Here is a 15,294-nt window from a genome sequence, read left to right on the forward strand (position 1 = left end):
CACTAGCTGTGTGACACTGGGCAAGCCACTTAACCCCGATTGCCTTGCCCCCCCAAAAAAAATCATTGGTGAGACTTATTGTTCATGTGACCAACAAGATGAAGGACTAGATTTTTTTTCTGATTCTCATGACATCTCAAACCTCTCCAAAACAGAAATTATGCACCAAACGAAGCAATCTCAGCTGTCTTCCATGGCCTTGGATGCCAGGAACTTAAAGTAAAAAATCCCATGAACTAATGTCAACTCAGGTTCAATCAGAACCCCTTCCACCACTGCCACCATTTTACAAGTGGGAGTAAGACTACCTTAAAAATGATTAAAGTAAAGTCACTGAAGATAAATAGTATTGTGTTTACAGCAAAATCATAACTTAGAAGAACCAATATTAGAAACAAATGAAGGAAAATATAAGCCGAACTCATCATTTTAAATGTGAATGACTTAATTAATCTAATAAAAGTAAGAGTGACAGATTGGTTAAGAGAACAAAACCCTATAATTTGTTGCTTATAGGAAACACATTTAAAGCATTTAAAAAACAGAATAAAATTGAGAAATTAATTATTTTTGTTTTTTATGTATCAAGGGAATAAAAAAAGAAGTTGCAGTCATGTTATATGAGAAAGCAAAAACATTCAAAAAACAGAAGCAACGAACAAGGAAATTACATTATGTTGAAAGGAATAATGCATACTTATTGCCCAAATTGCCTTAGCATCCGTATTCATTAAGGAAACAATAACTGAGCCACTAGAATACATAGCCCATATCACAATAGTGACAAGACACTTCAGTGTCCCTCTCTCAGTTTTGGATAAGTCTAATAGAAAAATAAACAAAAGGGAAAATACAGAACTGAATCTTTGATGGTAAGCCTCACCAAAGAAATAAACAAGAGAACAATAGATTAGGAATGCAAATACACAGAAAGGAGGGTCAATCTAAAAGAAGAGAGGCAAAAAACTAACATTAAAAGAAAATATATTCACTATGGAAGTAAAACATATTGATTTTGAAGACAGGATACATAGAGACAACCAAAGGATCAGAGGTCCCCCAGAAAACATGACAAGATGAAAAAAATTGAATAACATAATGCAAGAAATAATACAAGAAAACTGTCAACTTCGGAACATAGAAAATGGAATTCCAATTGAAAGAATTCATAGATGGCCTTTAGGAAAAAAATACCCAAGGCTGCACAATGAAAGACAAATAGTGGTTAAATTTAATGGTTCAATTCAGAAACACCAAGTTCTTCAAGCAGTCAGGAGAAAGCCCTGCAAATACAAAGGAAAGAAATATTTGAATAACACAAGACTATTCTGCACCTACCAGAAAGCAGGAAGGAATGGAATAATGTTTTCCAAAGAGCAGAGGAACTCAGGATGCCACCCAGGGTGACCTTCCCTGCAAATGTGAGTTTAATTATAAATGAAAAAAGATGTTCAGTAATAAAGAGGCATTTGAAACAGTTTTAGAAAGAAAACCAGAACTGAAGATGCTATATGTTTTTGAACAAATGCAGGAAGAATGAATAAATGCAGTGGCCAAGGACAGCAAAGCAACAGAGTAACAACAGAGAGACCAGTAAGAGACTTTTAAAAATGTATACAAGGAGACGAATGAAGGCAGAAGTCTGATGGGGTAACTAGCAGTGAAAAAACAGGCCTGGGGGCATTATGAACAGAATCTGGTGACACCCTACCTACCTACAGGTGAATCAGTGTTTTTTGTGGAATTACAATGGAACATGAAACAGTCCGTGAAAAAGAGAGAAGGAAGAAAGAAGGTAGAGAGGAATGTGTAATATGCCCAGATCAAAACAAGGGCTAGCAATGAGGGGAACATGATCTTTGTGGTCTCAGTAAGAGAAGAGCCAGCAACAGAATGGAAGAGGGAGAACAGGGAAGGAATTGAAAAGGAGGAGGGGGAAGGAAGGAGACCTTAGTTGGTTGGGAATGGTGGGATTCACTGATTATTATTCCTATGGATGAAGAGAGATGGAGACAGTGTGTTGGGAGTTGGCTGCCAGGATGGAGACAGTGTGCTGGGTATTGTCTGTGGAGATTTGATGCTTGAAAAGACTACTTTTCTTGCCTCTGGAATGAGTGAGTTGCAGTAGGTAGAAATGAAGGAGAGCAGTTCTAAATATAAGAGACAGCCAAAAAAAAATGCTTGGAGCTAAGAAATGGAGAGTCTTTTCCTGGAAAGGCAAGGAGGCTAGTCTCACTGGATTGAAGACTATGTAGCAGGGAATAAGGTGTAAGAAGACTTGGGAAGTAGGGGAGAATGGAACTAGATTATAAAGTGTTTTGAATACCAAACAGAGGATGTTGTATTTGGTCCTGTAGGAGATAGAGAGCCACTGGAGTTTATTAGGTGTGTATGGGGAGGGCAACCTGATTTAGGAAAATTACTTTGTAATCAGAATGGAAGATAGATTGGAGTGGGGAAAGTCTTGTGGCAGGCAGACCCACCAACAGGCTATTTAAATAGCCTGAGCATGAGATGATGAGGGCCTGTATCAGGGTGGTGGCAATATCAGAAAACAGAAGGGGGAATATTTGAGAGATGTTGTTAAGTTGAAATTGACAGGCCTTGGTAACAGATTGGATTTGAAAGGGTGAGAGATAGTATGGAGTCAAGGATGACATCTAGGGCCTGAGGGCTTAGGATGATGGTGTTGCCCTCTTTAGTAATGCAGAAGTTACTGGAGTGGGAGGTTAGGGGAGGGCTCAAGAGGAAATATAATCAGAACCATTTTGTACATGTTAAGTTTAAGATTACTATTAGGCATACAGTTTGATACATCTGAAGGGCAGTTGATATGAGATTGGAGGTCTGTTGAGAGGTTAGGGTTGAATAGGTAGATTTAAGAATAGTCAGCATTGAAATGGTAATTAGATTCTTGGGAGCTAATGAGACCACTAAGTAAAGTAGTTTGGAGGGAGAACAGAAGAGGGCCCAGGCATGGGACACCTAATGTTGGAGGGCATTATCTGGAGGAGGATCAAAGGATATCTGAGAAGGGATGGTCAGATAGGAGAACAACCAGGAGAGAGGGGAGTCCTGAAAACCTAGAAAGAAGAAAGTATCAAGGAAGAGAGGGTGATCAGCGGTGTCAGAGGCTGCAGAGAGGTCAAGGACAATGAGGATTGAGAAAAGGCCATTGGATTAGGCAATTAAGAGATCACTGGCAACTCTGGTGAGAGCAATTTCATTGGAATGATGAGATCAGAAGCAACACTCTGGTGCAAAATGTAGGAGCAAAGGTGTTAGATGATGGGAGTGACCCTTGGCTGAGGCTTGGCAGAATGAAATCAGTGGTATGATAAGGAGGCCAGGACTTAAAAGAAGATGACAGTGTAAGAGTTAAACTGGTTTATCAAGGGGTCAGGACGAGGAAAAGAGGAGAGAGTGGCCAGTGCAAGGAGAGATAGCCTGGGAGAGAATTGAGAGATTGGAGGTCATAGTGTGGCCAAAAAGTAGGGTTTGGTAAGGGAAGGTGGGGGGCAGGGCTGTAAATAGCCAATATAATGGTCAGATAAGAGAGTTTTGGAATTCTTGCCCATAAGTGGTAGATTTGTGGGTGATGGCAAGATCAAGGGTATGACCATCTCTCTGTGTGGCCAAAGTGGAATGGAGGAGTAGGTCATGGGAAGTGAATAGGTTGAGAAACTTAGTGTTTAGGATGTTTGAAGAAGAGACAATATGTATCCAGTATGAGGGCAGGTGGGAAAAATTGTGAGCCAGGTATCAAACTCATTGAAAAAGGAAGGAGACCCAGGGTCTGTAGACAGTAGTTACCAGGATTTTGATTGGTTGGGAATTATGAATTGCATGAACCTCAAAGGAGAGAGGTTACTGAGTGATGGAGGTGGCAGGGGGCGGGGGTAGAACCTAGAAGTGACAGTAAAGAGCAAGAAGTATTCCATCTTTCCCCTCTTGACCTGTGAGCTGAGCAAAATGAGTGAAAGTACAGTCACTCATGGAAAAGATGGCCAGGGAGGATGTGTCATCCAGGGGAAGCCAGATTTTGGTAATAGCTAGCAGGAAGAAGTGGGAGAGACAAAGATTTAGGATAAAGGGGAGTTTGTTGCCTGTGAAACAGGCATTGCAGGTGGCACAAGGAAGGGGTGAATGGCATTTGGTTGGGATTTTGGGGTAGGAGATTTGAGGGCATGGACGGAGGCAGGGAATAAGTATAAAGCACCTACTATGTGCCAGGCACTATTCTAAGCACTTTACAAATATTATCATGTTTGATTCTCACAGCATCCTTGTGTTGTAGGTGACTAAGACAAAGAGAGGTTAAGTGACTTGCCCAGGATCACACAACTAGTAAAAGTCTGAGGACAGATTTGAACTTAGGTCTTCCCCACTCTAGGCCCAGCTCTCTATCTACTTACCATCTTGACGTCTCACATAAGAGATCAAATAAGCAATCATGTGGTGGTTAATGAGAAATAGGGTTTTGATGATAATCTGTAGGTGTTTAGTATCACAGGAATGTGTAGGGTATGACCAGGTTTGAGAATGTTCATCCCTGGGTGGAAGGCCTCAAACCTGGTCATATCCTACACATCCCAGTGATACTTATCTCCTGTGGGTCATCATCCAAAACCCATTCCCAGAAGAGTGGCACCTTCCACTCAGTGATGAACATTCTAGAGAAAAGGGCAACACAAGATGGAAGACACAAGAGGGAGGTCCCATTTCACTACTAGTCTTCCTTCAGAAGACTGGAGATTAGGTAGGAGAGAAAGTGACTTTAATTCCTGCCGAAAAGGTAAGAAGGAAGTGGGGGCTTGGAAGTGTTTCTGCTCTCCTCAGACACAAGGAGCACTGGAATAGAATTGTGTCTGTCTGTTCTCTTAAATATTATTAACTTGGGGGATATGACATGACTGAAAACAACCGAACAGCAATTCCTGTTGGCCAACAAGTATTATGCCAGGTACTGTGCTAAGTGATAGAGTTATGTTGTTGTTCATCCTTTGTTTTTGAAGAGGACCAGTGAAATTAGTGGGTGATGTCTTGACTTCTGTATGAATTGGATTTAAGTGAGTCAGCCCTACTGTCTCTTCTTAAGTTATAGAAGTCCTGAATAGAAGCAACACGACAGTTCGTGACCTTACTGAGAGTACATTCTAATGGAGGAAGGCAGCATATAAATGGGCAGCTGAAAAATCAGTAAGGGTAAGAGGAAGAAGTAGGGATATGGTGTTTAAGTCTGGACAGATGGTTGTTCTGGGCTTCTCAAAATAGAGGTTCCTGGAAAAATTAATAAGAGGGAGAAAGGGCTTTTGTGAGCTAAATGAGGAGACGGCAGAAGCATGGTGGCACACTTTAGAGAACTGAGGATTGCTGGACTTGGCCTTTCCCCCCAAATGGTTAAGATTTATACCTTGTTAGGACCTCTGGAATGATTTAGTAGTAAGATAGATGCCTGCATAATAGAGAAATGATTTACTTAAGAGTAAACATCCATTTACATTTATGGTCCAAATATGGGCCATAGTTTGGGGTCATAGTTTTTCCAAAAGGCTGACCTGTATGAAATCAGTGTTATTTTTATGTTCTTGATTTAAAAAGAAATTGTTATTTTAGACTGTCTTTTCAGAACAATACAGTAAAAGACAATCCTTGAATCAGTACAGAATAAGTTTCTGTAGAAGGCATTCCATATCAAAATATGTAAATTGAGTCTAGTTGTTCCAAGTTATATTCCTAAGAGCCTTTTATCTTGCTTTTTATAGAAACGATCAGAAACATTTACTATTTAAATTACCAGTTAGTTATGTGCACATTCAGTGCATAGTGTAAGAGCTTTCTAGGATTTATCTAAATTTAACAAGGCAAGGTAATAACTAATCACAATTTTAATTTTATTTCATGTTGAGTAGACTTCTTATGGGACGATCTACAAGAGACAATTGCACAGGATGAGAGGGCTTAGATAAATTGCAATTTACCCTGATTGAGAGAGCATTCAACTATGAGATTATAGATCCTTTGAACTATTAAAATATTTAAGATATTTCACAGGAGAGGAAATGTGGGACCATGTCACACCGGTGGGGAACGTGTGGCCTCACGGCCACATGTGGCCCTCTAGGTCTTCAAGTGCAGCCCTTTGACTGAATCCAAACTTCTCAGAACAAATCCCGTTAATAAAAGGATTTGTTCTGTAAGACTTGAACTCAGTCAAAAGGCTATATCCAAGGATCTAGAAGGCCACATGTGGCATCAAGGCAGCAGGTTGGTTCCCTAACCCTGGACCATGAGATCAGACCCCAGTCCCTCCAAGCCCCAAGATGAAAAACCAGAGGAGGGACTCCCTGGGAGCAGGGGGATCAAGGCCCTGAGGCCAAGAATCCAGAAGATTGTGGGATAGGGGTTTTACAATGTTGTGGGGCAGACTGCCAAAAGCATTGAGACAAGTGGTATAACCTTATGTATTATTTAAAAGTAGTATAGCACCAGTGTTAAAAATGATGAACAGATCGTTAGCAATAAGTTATCTCTATGGCTGCTGGTTTTCATCCCTTTTATTGTAAGTTAAAAGGTTTGGTGAGAGGGAAGCAGTGAATGAAAATGCCTTAGCTTTTGTGTTTGGGGGATGGTTGGACCAGGAAAGTGGTCTGTTTTATATTTATGCTGCCTTCTCTCTCAAATACCTTTCTGAAACAGCTTACTTTACTACCTATGGTTTTGCAGTGGGTGTGGCTGTCCTTCACTAAGTGTGGTTTTGTTTATATTGCTTCTGCCTTCTATGTGCATGTTTTGTAGTAATACTGTTTTTGCCTTAAGCCCATGCTTTGGGGTTTGGGCATTTTTAGCAGGTTTGTGGGGAGCCATTGTACGTTGTTGAGCAGAGGAGTGATGTATTTGAAGTGTTGTTCTTAGGGAAATAAATTTAGTGCCAGTATGCAAGAAAAATTGTAGAGAGCAGAAGGCAGGAAGACCAATTAAGATACTTTTGTAGTATTTCAGGCATGAAGTAATAAGGGCTGTAATGGTAGCCATGAAAATGTAAAAGAAGGGGATGCAGAGGAGAATTAGAAGCACAGACAAAATTTGGTGACAAATTCAATAAGGAAGTTTTCAAAAAAGACAAGTTTCGAGCACATATAGCAAGATTAATAACAGTAAAGAAAAGTCAAGAAGTGAAAAAGCTGCTTTGGGGGAATAATTCACCAGTTTGATTTTAAACACTTTGAGATTAGAGTTTAGAATTTGAGATGCTGGTATGTAATCTAGATATAGGTGATTAGTAGGTGATTGGAAATAAAAGACTGAAGCTCAAGAAAAAGGTTAGTGTGGGGAAAGTTAGACTGGGAGTCATTTACGTAAAGATGATAGTTGTAAAACAGTTTTTTTTCAGTGTAACTTAATGTTTATGGAAGAAAGTGAAGAATTTTTGTAATCTAATTTGTGTATGTGTGTGTGTAGCTTCTGAAAAATAAGACTTTTAGGGATTTTGAATACTCACATGATAAGTAGATTAGTATCTATTATCTAGTATCAATTAGTATTGATTGAATTTGCAAGTGACTAAATAAAGATACTCCCCTCATCCTTGCCTAGTAAATTCTGTGGATATCTAAGAATCTGTAGCCCATAATTTGGAAACCACTAGACTAGATGATGTTCAAAGCATACTTTTCACATTTTCTGATTCTGGATGTTTTTGAGTTACGGAAAAACTGAAATAATGAATTCTTCAAAGAATATGATTTTTATAGAGGTAAGAAGACAAGTTGAGAAAAGTTGCCTTGCAAAGAGGGAGCTGCTTTTGCCTTTTTTGTATTTTGAGCATTTAGTTCAATGCCTGGCACATAGTAGGTACTTTAAAAATGCTTGTTGACTGATTCAGAAATTTAACTAAACTCAAATAGAAATAGGAACCAGACCTAAGTCAGTATGTTGTCTACATATTGCCTTAGTTTTGAAATGCGATGTTATCTATGTTTTATTGTATTTTTGTAAAATGTTTCCTGATTACATTTTAATCTTGTTCCTATCCACTAAAGAGTGCTGGGGGCTGCATACCCCGTATTTGACAGCTCCACTCTACACTAATGGAATCCCTGGTCTAGACCAAAAAAACCTGAAATGTCATGAGGCAGCTATGAAAATAAGCTGTTGTTTATACATTTAAAAACGATGCTCCTAATTATACCAACACCATTTTTGTCCTTAGAAGGGGAATGGGTGGAATATGGAAAAGCAATGTGAAGGATTGTTAAGAGAGAACTACATGATCAAAAAAAAAGAAGTTCATGTGGTAAGAGGGATTAATGGACAGCTCAAATGCTCAATTGATCTTGTAGTGCTGGAACTCAAGAAGAACCCATAGAACTTTAGGATCCCCTTATTCCAGTGCCAGATTTATGGTAGGACAAGAATCACACTGGATGGGTAACTGTCAACATCCTTGGAAGGGATCCTATGGAACTGGATCCATTGAAGTATTCAGGTACATTCTATAGTGCCATGGTTTGTGAAGTTTATCAGACTCTTTGATATATCAATTTTTAAAAATTCTTATTTTAAAATAAACTTTTATTGACGTCTTTTGTTTTTAATGGAACAATAATTTTACAGCACTCCATTTCAGTTTTCTTATGGTAGTTTTTTTCCCATGTATATTATTGTCATTTTTTGCATTGTTTTCCTGGTTCTTGTTTTACTTTTCATCAATTCATTTGTCTTTCTGTATTTGTCATACATTAGTAACTTCTTAAAGACCAGATTTCATTACATTTGTGTAGTCCTACAGCTTGTTTAGCTACTCCCAGTCAATTGACATAAACTTTGTTTTCAATTTTTTGCTTCTATAAAAAGTCTTGCTAAAAATATTTTGATATTTATTGGGTCTTTTTTACCATTGACTTATCATTTAGCTTGTAGCGAAATCTTAAGGACAGAAGATATGTACATTTTAGTCACTTTGTTTGAATAATTCCAGATTGCTTTCCGGAATTCATTGCTTCAGTGTTGGACATTTGTGTGTCCATACCCCAAACCTCTCCTCCCTTCCCAACATTGACTAGTCCCATCTTTTGTTATTAGTGCTGTGAATTTTTTTTTAACTCTTTAGTTTTTGAGAGTTTTTTAAAAATGCCAATTTAAATGCCTTACATTTTTTACCCTCAAAAGAGCACATTTTTATACTAGTCACTCCCCAGCCATCTTCTGTTTAGGGTAATGTAAAATTGACCCAAGAAGAAAGAGATTGTTGAGGGGGGGAGACCTAAAATTAGCTATGCTAATGCTTAAATTTGTTATGATGTAATGAATTGATTATATGTAACATATCTATTACATTTAACTTAGAGGAATGTTATGTACTTCCTCTTTGTTGAATGTCTTTAACAATTTCTCAATAGAAATTTAAGATTATATTTATCTAATGTGAATTAGCATTTTTGTACACAGTACTTTGATGCTATACTAATTATGTTATTTTAAAGTTTATTCTTGCTTAATACTTAATTTTTCAAACTGTTAAAATCCTTTCTTTCAAAGCCCAACTCAGGTGCCCCAGTGATCCCTTCTCTGATTCCCTTATTAGGAAATTATTTCCTCCTCCTCCTCAAATTTTTCTGTTCTGGTTTGGATTAGAGTTATTTATGCACAACGTTATTCTTTCTATGAAATTATAATTTCCTTAATGGTAGCCAATATGTCTGACACCTGTACGTTATCTTTTGTCCACAGTTGATAATTAATACATGCTAGAGAATTTTTTTATAGTTTGGTATAGGCTATAGTAGTTTGGTGTGAGAGTTCCCCAGTTAGTCAAGTATTGCCCGTTTGGTGAACTGGAAGCCATCCCTGGTCTTTCTTCATTTTAGAGCACTGGACCTGAGGTCAGGGAGATCTAAGTTCAGGTCTTGCCCCAAATATTTACTGTGAGATCTTGGGCATGTAATATATATTACATATTTTGCTTTACCTCTTGGACCCTCAGTTTCCTGGTCTGTAAAATAGAGATAATAATCGCATTTGCCTTCTGGGGTTGTGAGGATAAAATGAGATAATATTTGTTTAAAGCTCTTTGCAAATGTGTTTTGTTGTTGTTGTTTTGGAGGAATGGAGAGGCCTGGGTCTCCCTCTCTAGACTAGATTGGAATTGCAGCAGCCAGTCCTTGTTGAATCCCAATAATGATTCACATAGAAGCTGCTACCTGCGCTTTGTTTTCTTATCTGGGTCAGTTTGCCTTTCCTTGAGCAGCCTGGTGGTCCTGTTCTCCCAGAAGCTTACCATATTGGTGGCTAGACTTAGTGCAAGCATCTGATTGATATGATCCACCCACCTTAACCTCTCCAGCATCAAGGACTACAGTTATGGGTCACCACACCTGGCAAATATGGCTATTTTTTGCAGTTTGAAAAAATTATATTTAGAATTTAACTTTAGACCCACATTTTCAGATTGTATTAGACATATGAAGGGATACCTGCAGCCATCTTGTGGAAAGTACCCTATATGACTTTTCTCTGGCAGTCTTGGGGTACATTTCCTCCCTTGGAGAAGCTGATCTTATTCTCAGCGTACTAAAAGTTCTCTGCCTAGTAGTTAATTGTTGAAGGAACTAATTGGAATTTCAAAGGGAAATTATAGCTTTCCAGATTGCATACTAATCTCATAATTTATTCAGAACTTCTGATTACCCGTTTGTACCACAATACCCTACTCCCCTTCTTACTTTCTTATCATTATATCCCTTTCTTAACTTCTATCCCATCCTTTCTTCCCCTTGTATTCTCTTCTCATTACTTTTTGTTCCCCCTTAAATGAATATAACATGGAGCTGGAATACATTCCTGTTTACTTTTTCCATTTTTTGAGTGAAGTTTTATATTCTTTTTTTTTTAATTATAGAGAAGAGGTAAGCTGAATGTTTTGTATTTCTTTTAAAAAGTCTCTTTAGTTAAGGGACTTTTAACTTGTGTGTGGTCCTTAGCTAATTGAATCTTTCTATAGGGTCAGTAGACCTTTAATAGAAAGATTTAAAAAAATTTTGAAGGATCTCCCGCCACCATTGATTGTATTTGGGAATCTAATTTTTTAAATATGTAGCTTTTTTTTGTCATGTTGAGCAGTTATAATTAGATAGTTTGGACTCTAATTTTGTAAAACAAAAAACCAAATTAGTTTATTTCTATAAAATTAATAATTTATTAGTTAAATTGCCTCCTTATTCTTAGTTCTAGAACCAGTACAAAAACCACATGAAGGCCCTGGAGAAATGGGAAAACCAGTTGCCATTCCTAAAGAGGATCAAGAAAAGATGAAAGAGATGTTTAAAATCAATCAGTTCAATTTAATGGCAAGTGAAATGATTGCACTCAACAGAACTTTACCGGATGTCAGGTTAGAAGGGTAAGTACCTGTGTTTTACTGATAATATTTTTTAATTTAAATGAAGAGTAATGTGTCCTGAATTTCCAGCACCGTAGCTGCTGAAAGTGTTTGGTGAATTAAATAGCAACTTAACTTCCAGACAGTCAAATTGGTATTAAGATGCCATCAGTTCTGAGCTTCAGAACTATGTCTTTCAGACACTGTAATATTCCTTCCAAAATCAAAAGACCTGTTTCTCTTAAAAACAGGTTACAAAGAATTTTAATATTTCTGCATCTTTGCTAAGAAGCATTCATATGGTTGTAGCATGTGGAGGGCCTGAACACCAGTGCAAAGAGAGCTGCAATGAGGCAGCAGGAAAGAACTGTTATTGAATAAGAATTGAATCACTTTTCAAGCAGTAGCCCAGATAAAGACCCAAAAGTGCCACCTGTAGCATCACTGGCTGGATCCAGAGAGATGTTTCAATGATACAATTATGGCTGTCTTTTTTTGTTTTTATTGTTAAGTAGATTGCCTTATGCAATTCAACCCAGAAAGTCACCTTATTACAGATGAGGGGGTTGGGCTGGTTGGGTTTAAGTTGGAGTCATAATGTAGTTGAATAGGTGTCACATACAATTCTTATGGCTGGGGTCAAACAGTCATTATTATAGCTGAAACTAAGAAAGACCCTTTTTGTTCACCCTGTCTTTCCATATAAAGTCTTCCACAGATTCCTTGTCTCCTACCATGGTCCAGTCTTGATAAGGAAGGATTAGTGTGGATAAAACAAAATAATGTGCCTAGATTCTACTCTTCTTTCTGCTACCTTTTCCTCTACTCCTAGAGGTAAATCCAGTGGTCTTTTTTTTTTTAAACAATTTCATTTCTTATAAATTGAAAACACAGAACTTGTTATGATAGCAAATAGTCTGCTTGATTAATAAATTGAAATCTTTGTTTTTACAAGTAACCAATTTCGAGCCTCTTGAAATTAGAGGATTTGGAGACATGGTTTTGTTTCATTATATAATGTTGTATTAATGTTGTTTTTTTAAAACATCATTGTGCCTTCCTAAAGTTACACCCTTCAATCCTCCCCCCACCCCTATACACACACACCTTTCCCTTGTTATAAATAAATGCAGTTAAACAGAACAAGTCTACACATTGGCTAATGTGTCTGAAAACTTATGCTTCATTCTGTACATGTTATCCCTCATCTTTGTCTATAAATAACAGGTATGCATTTATCAGAGTTCAAAAAGTCTTTTACTGCTTTTTTTTTCCTTTTACTTATTGTGGTGATCCTGTGAATTTTTTTCTAGTTCTTCTTACTTTGTTCTGCATCATTTCTTACAAATCTTAACAAGTTTTTCTGAATTCTTCATGTTTGTCGTTTATTATGACACAATGATATTCCATTGCATTTCTGTACCCCAATTTGTTCAGTCATTTCCCAGTCAGTGGGCACTTCCAGTCTGCTTTTACAAAAGTGTTGTTAGAAATATTTTTGTTTATATAAGACCTTCTGTCTGTCTTTGATTTCCTTGGGGAATTTGCTTGGTTGTGTAGCATCCCTAGATCAAAAGGCATTTGCAGTTTGGTGATTATTAGTATAATTCCAAATTATTTTCCAGAAAGGTTGAACTATTTCACAGCTCTGACAACAGTGTTTTATAGTGTCTTTCTTATAGTCCCTTTGAGCATTTATCATTTTTGTCTTTTGTCATTCTTGCCAATCTGATGAGTATGAGGCGAAATTTCAAGAGTTGTTTGGAATTAGCATTTCTTTTGTTTTTAATTTGGAGGAATATCTTACATTGCTTTTTGAAAAACGTTTGTTCGTATACTTTGAATTAGTCAACCAATAAATATTTTTAAATAGTATTTTATTTTTTCCCCAATCACATGTCAAGACAATTTTTAGCATTCATTTTTATAAGATTTTGAGTTCCAAATTTTTCTCCCACTCTTTCTCCCCTCCCCTCTTCTGCAAATAGTAAGCAATTTGATGTAGGTTGTACCTGTGCTATCATGTAAAACATTTTCATAGTAGTCACAGTTGTGAAAGAAGAAACAGATCAAAAGGAAAAAAGCCATGAAAAAGAATAAATTAAGTCAAGAAAATATGCTTCGATCTGCATTCAAAGCCCCTCAGTTCTTTATCTGGATATGGATAGCATTTTCCTTTATAAGTCCTTTGTATTTGTCTTGGATCAACCAACAGATATTTTTAAGTGTCTGCTATGTGCTAGGCACCTGGACCATTTACCCACTGGGAATGGCTTTTGTTTTTATTTATTTGATTGATTTCCTATATATATGTATATCTCTTAGATATCATAGAGATATTTCCTAAAAAGAATTTTTCCCAGATAACTACTTCTCTTCTAATTCTAGCTGCATTACTTTTGCTCAATCAAAACTTTTCAATTTTATGTAATTGAAGTTACCCATTTCTTTCTAGTGAGGACCCTTATCCTTTGTTTAGCGAAGAACTCTTATCCATTGAGATGTTTAGTTTTACTCTTTTTGACTTCCCTTCCTTCTTTCACACCCTCCAGATATTCATACCCACAGCTGTTTAGTTAAATGGTTCTGATATTAACTTGGGACAGTGGAGAGGCATAGAAAGACCTCCCTTCCCACCCCCAAATTCCCAGATCATAGAAAAAGATGCTTTATGGGGACATGAAAAAAGTTCGTATAGGAAACATAGACTTATGAAGATATGCCATGCATTGAAGCTGGGTAGAAGGATGGGCATATAATCCATCAAATATACTAATTAACAATATAGATAAATCCATAGAAACAATAAATCACTCTTTGTGCATTACAAACTCAAGGTAGATGGGTTTCTTCATTGGTTTGTTACTGTTTACAGTTTTGCATTTTCCTAGTTGGTGTAGCTTAATATAACGTAGTGACTGTGAAGAGGAATTAACCCAGCTGGAGTGAAACCAGAAGAGATTATTAGAATGGTGGGATCATACCTGTCAAACATAGCAGAGTAAAAGTGACGAGGTTTACCTACAATTCCCAGAAAAACCTTAAAACTTTTAGATTCCTTGTAGACTCACTTATCTCTCTGACAAAAAGAACCTGGCTTCAGTTTGTTCGCCTGTCCCAGGAAACCCTTAAAGTTTTAGAAACTGCCTTATTGCCCTTTGAAAGCAAACTTCCCCTTCCAGCTCCCTTCGTTATCTATTCTCATTGTCTGTTGAAATCACTCAGACATTCCAAACAGAAATTCTCACCTGGACCCTTTTCCAAATGGTCCACCTCCCGCATCAACTGGCTTTCCCATTGTTTTGCCTTCCTGGCCATTCCCACCCTTAATCCTAGCTAGGCACCAGTGTTCCTTTCACCCCAGGTTGCTGGCCACCCCTATCCAGATCTCCCTAGACCCCTCCTCCCCTCACCCCAAACTGCTTGGCCACTCCTTGGACCCCTCCTGTCACTCCAAACTGGATGGCCCCTCTCTCAGTCTGTACTTAAGGCTCACCTTTCCCCCATTCTGATGCTGAGCTGTTCTCAAGCTTAGAAGCTGAGACCCCTCATGCCCACCCATCCTAAGGGCGTCACCCTTGACCACCCTAGCCCCAGCCCCCACTCAGACGCTGAGCTTTCTAGACTGCCTTAACGCTGCTCGTCCTTGTGAGCGTCACCTGACCACCTTGAACCCTATTTAGATCACTGATGTTTGGGTTCCTTTGGAGTCTGGCCTATATGCTTATCTTCAATAAACTTTTTCCCTGGCTGGAAGAAGATCTGAGTTGAATTCATTCAGGCAGATCCTCACCGTGATTTGGACTTTTTCCCACGATCTTGGGGTGCCTCTGTGCATCTAAGAGCACCTTAACCCCCCCCTTCATACATACATACATACATACATACATACATACATACATACATACATACAT

General features: G+C 37.9%; 1 protein-coding gene across 2 annotated transcripts in view; it reads left to right on the top strand.

The window, feature by feature from the left end:
- Positions 1-15,294, top strand: part of GALNT1 (polypeptide N-acetylgalactosaminyltransferase 1) — a 158,089-nt gene that overhangs the window by 59,513 nt on the left and 83,282 nt on the right. For both annotated transcript variants that reach the window (XM_027868941.1, XM_027868942.1), the window contains exon 3: positions 11,227-11,401. In XM_027868941.1, coding sequence (XP_027724742.1) covers positions 11,227-11,401 — 175 coding nt within the window. The remainder of the gene's footprint in view (positions 1-11,226; positions 11,402-15,294) is intronic.

Source organism: Vombatus ursinus, unplaced genomic scaffold, assembly GCF_900497805.2.
Source record: "Vombatus ursinus unplaced genomic scaffold, bare-nosed wombat genome assembly UNPS02014791.1, whole genome shotgun sequence".
Taxonomy (NCBI): Eukaryota; Metazoa; Chordata; class Mammalia; order Diprotodontia; family Vombatidae; genus Vombatus; species Vombatus ursinus.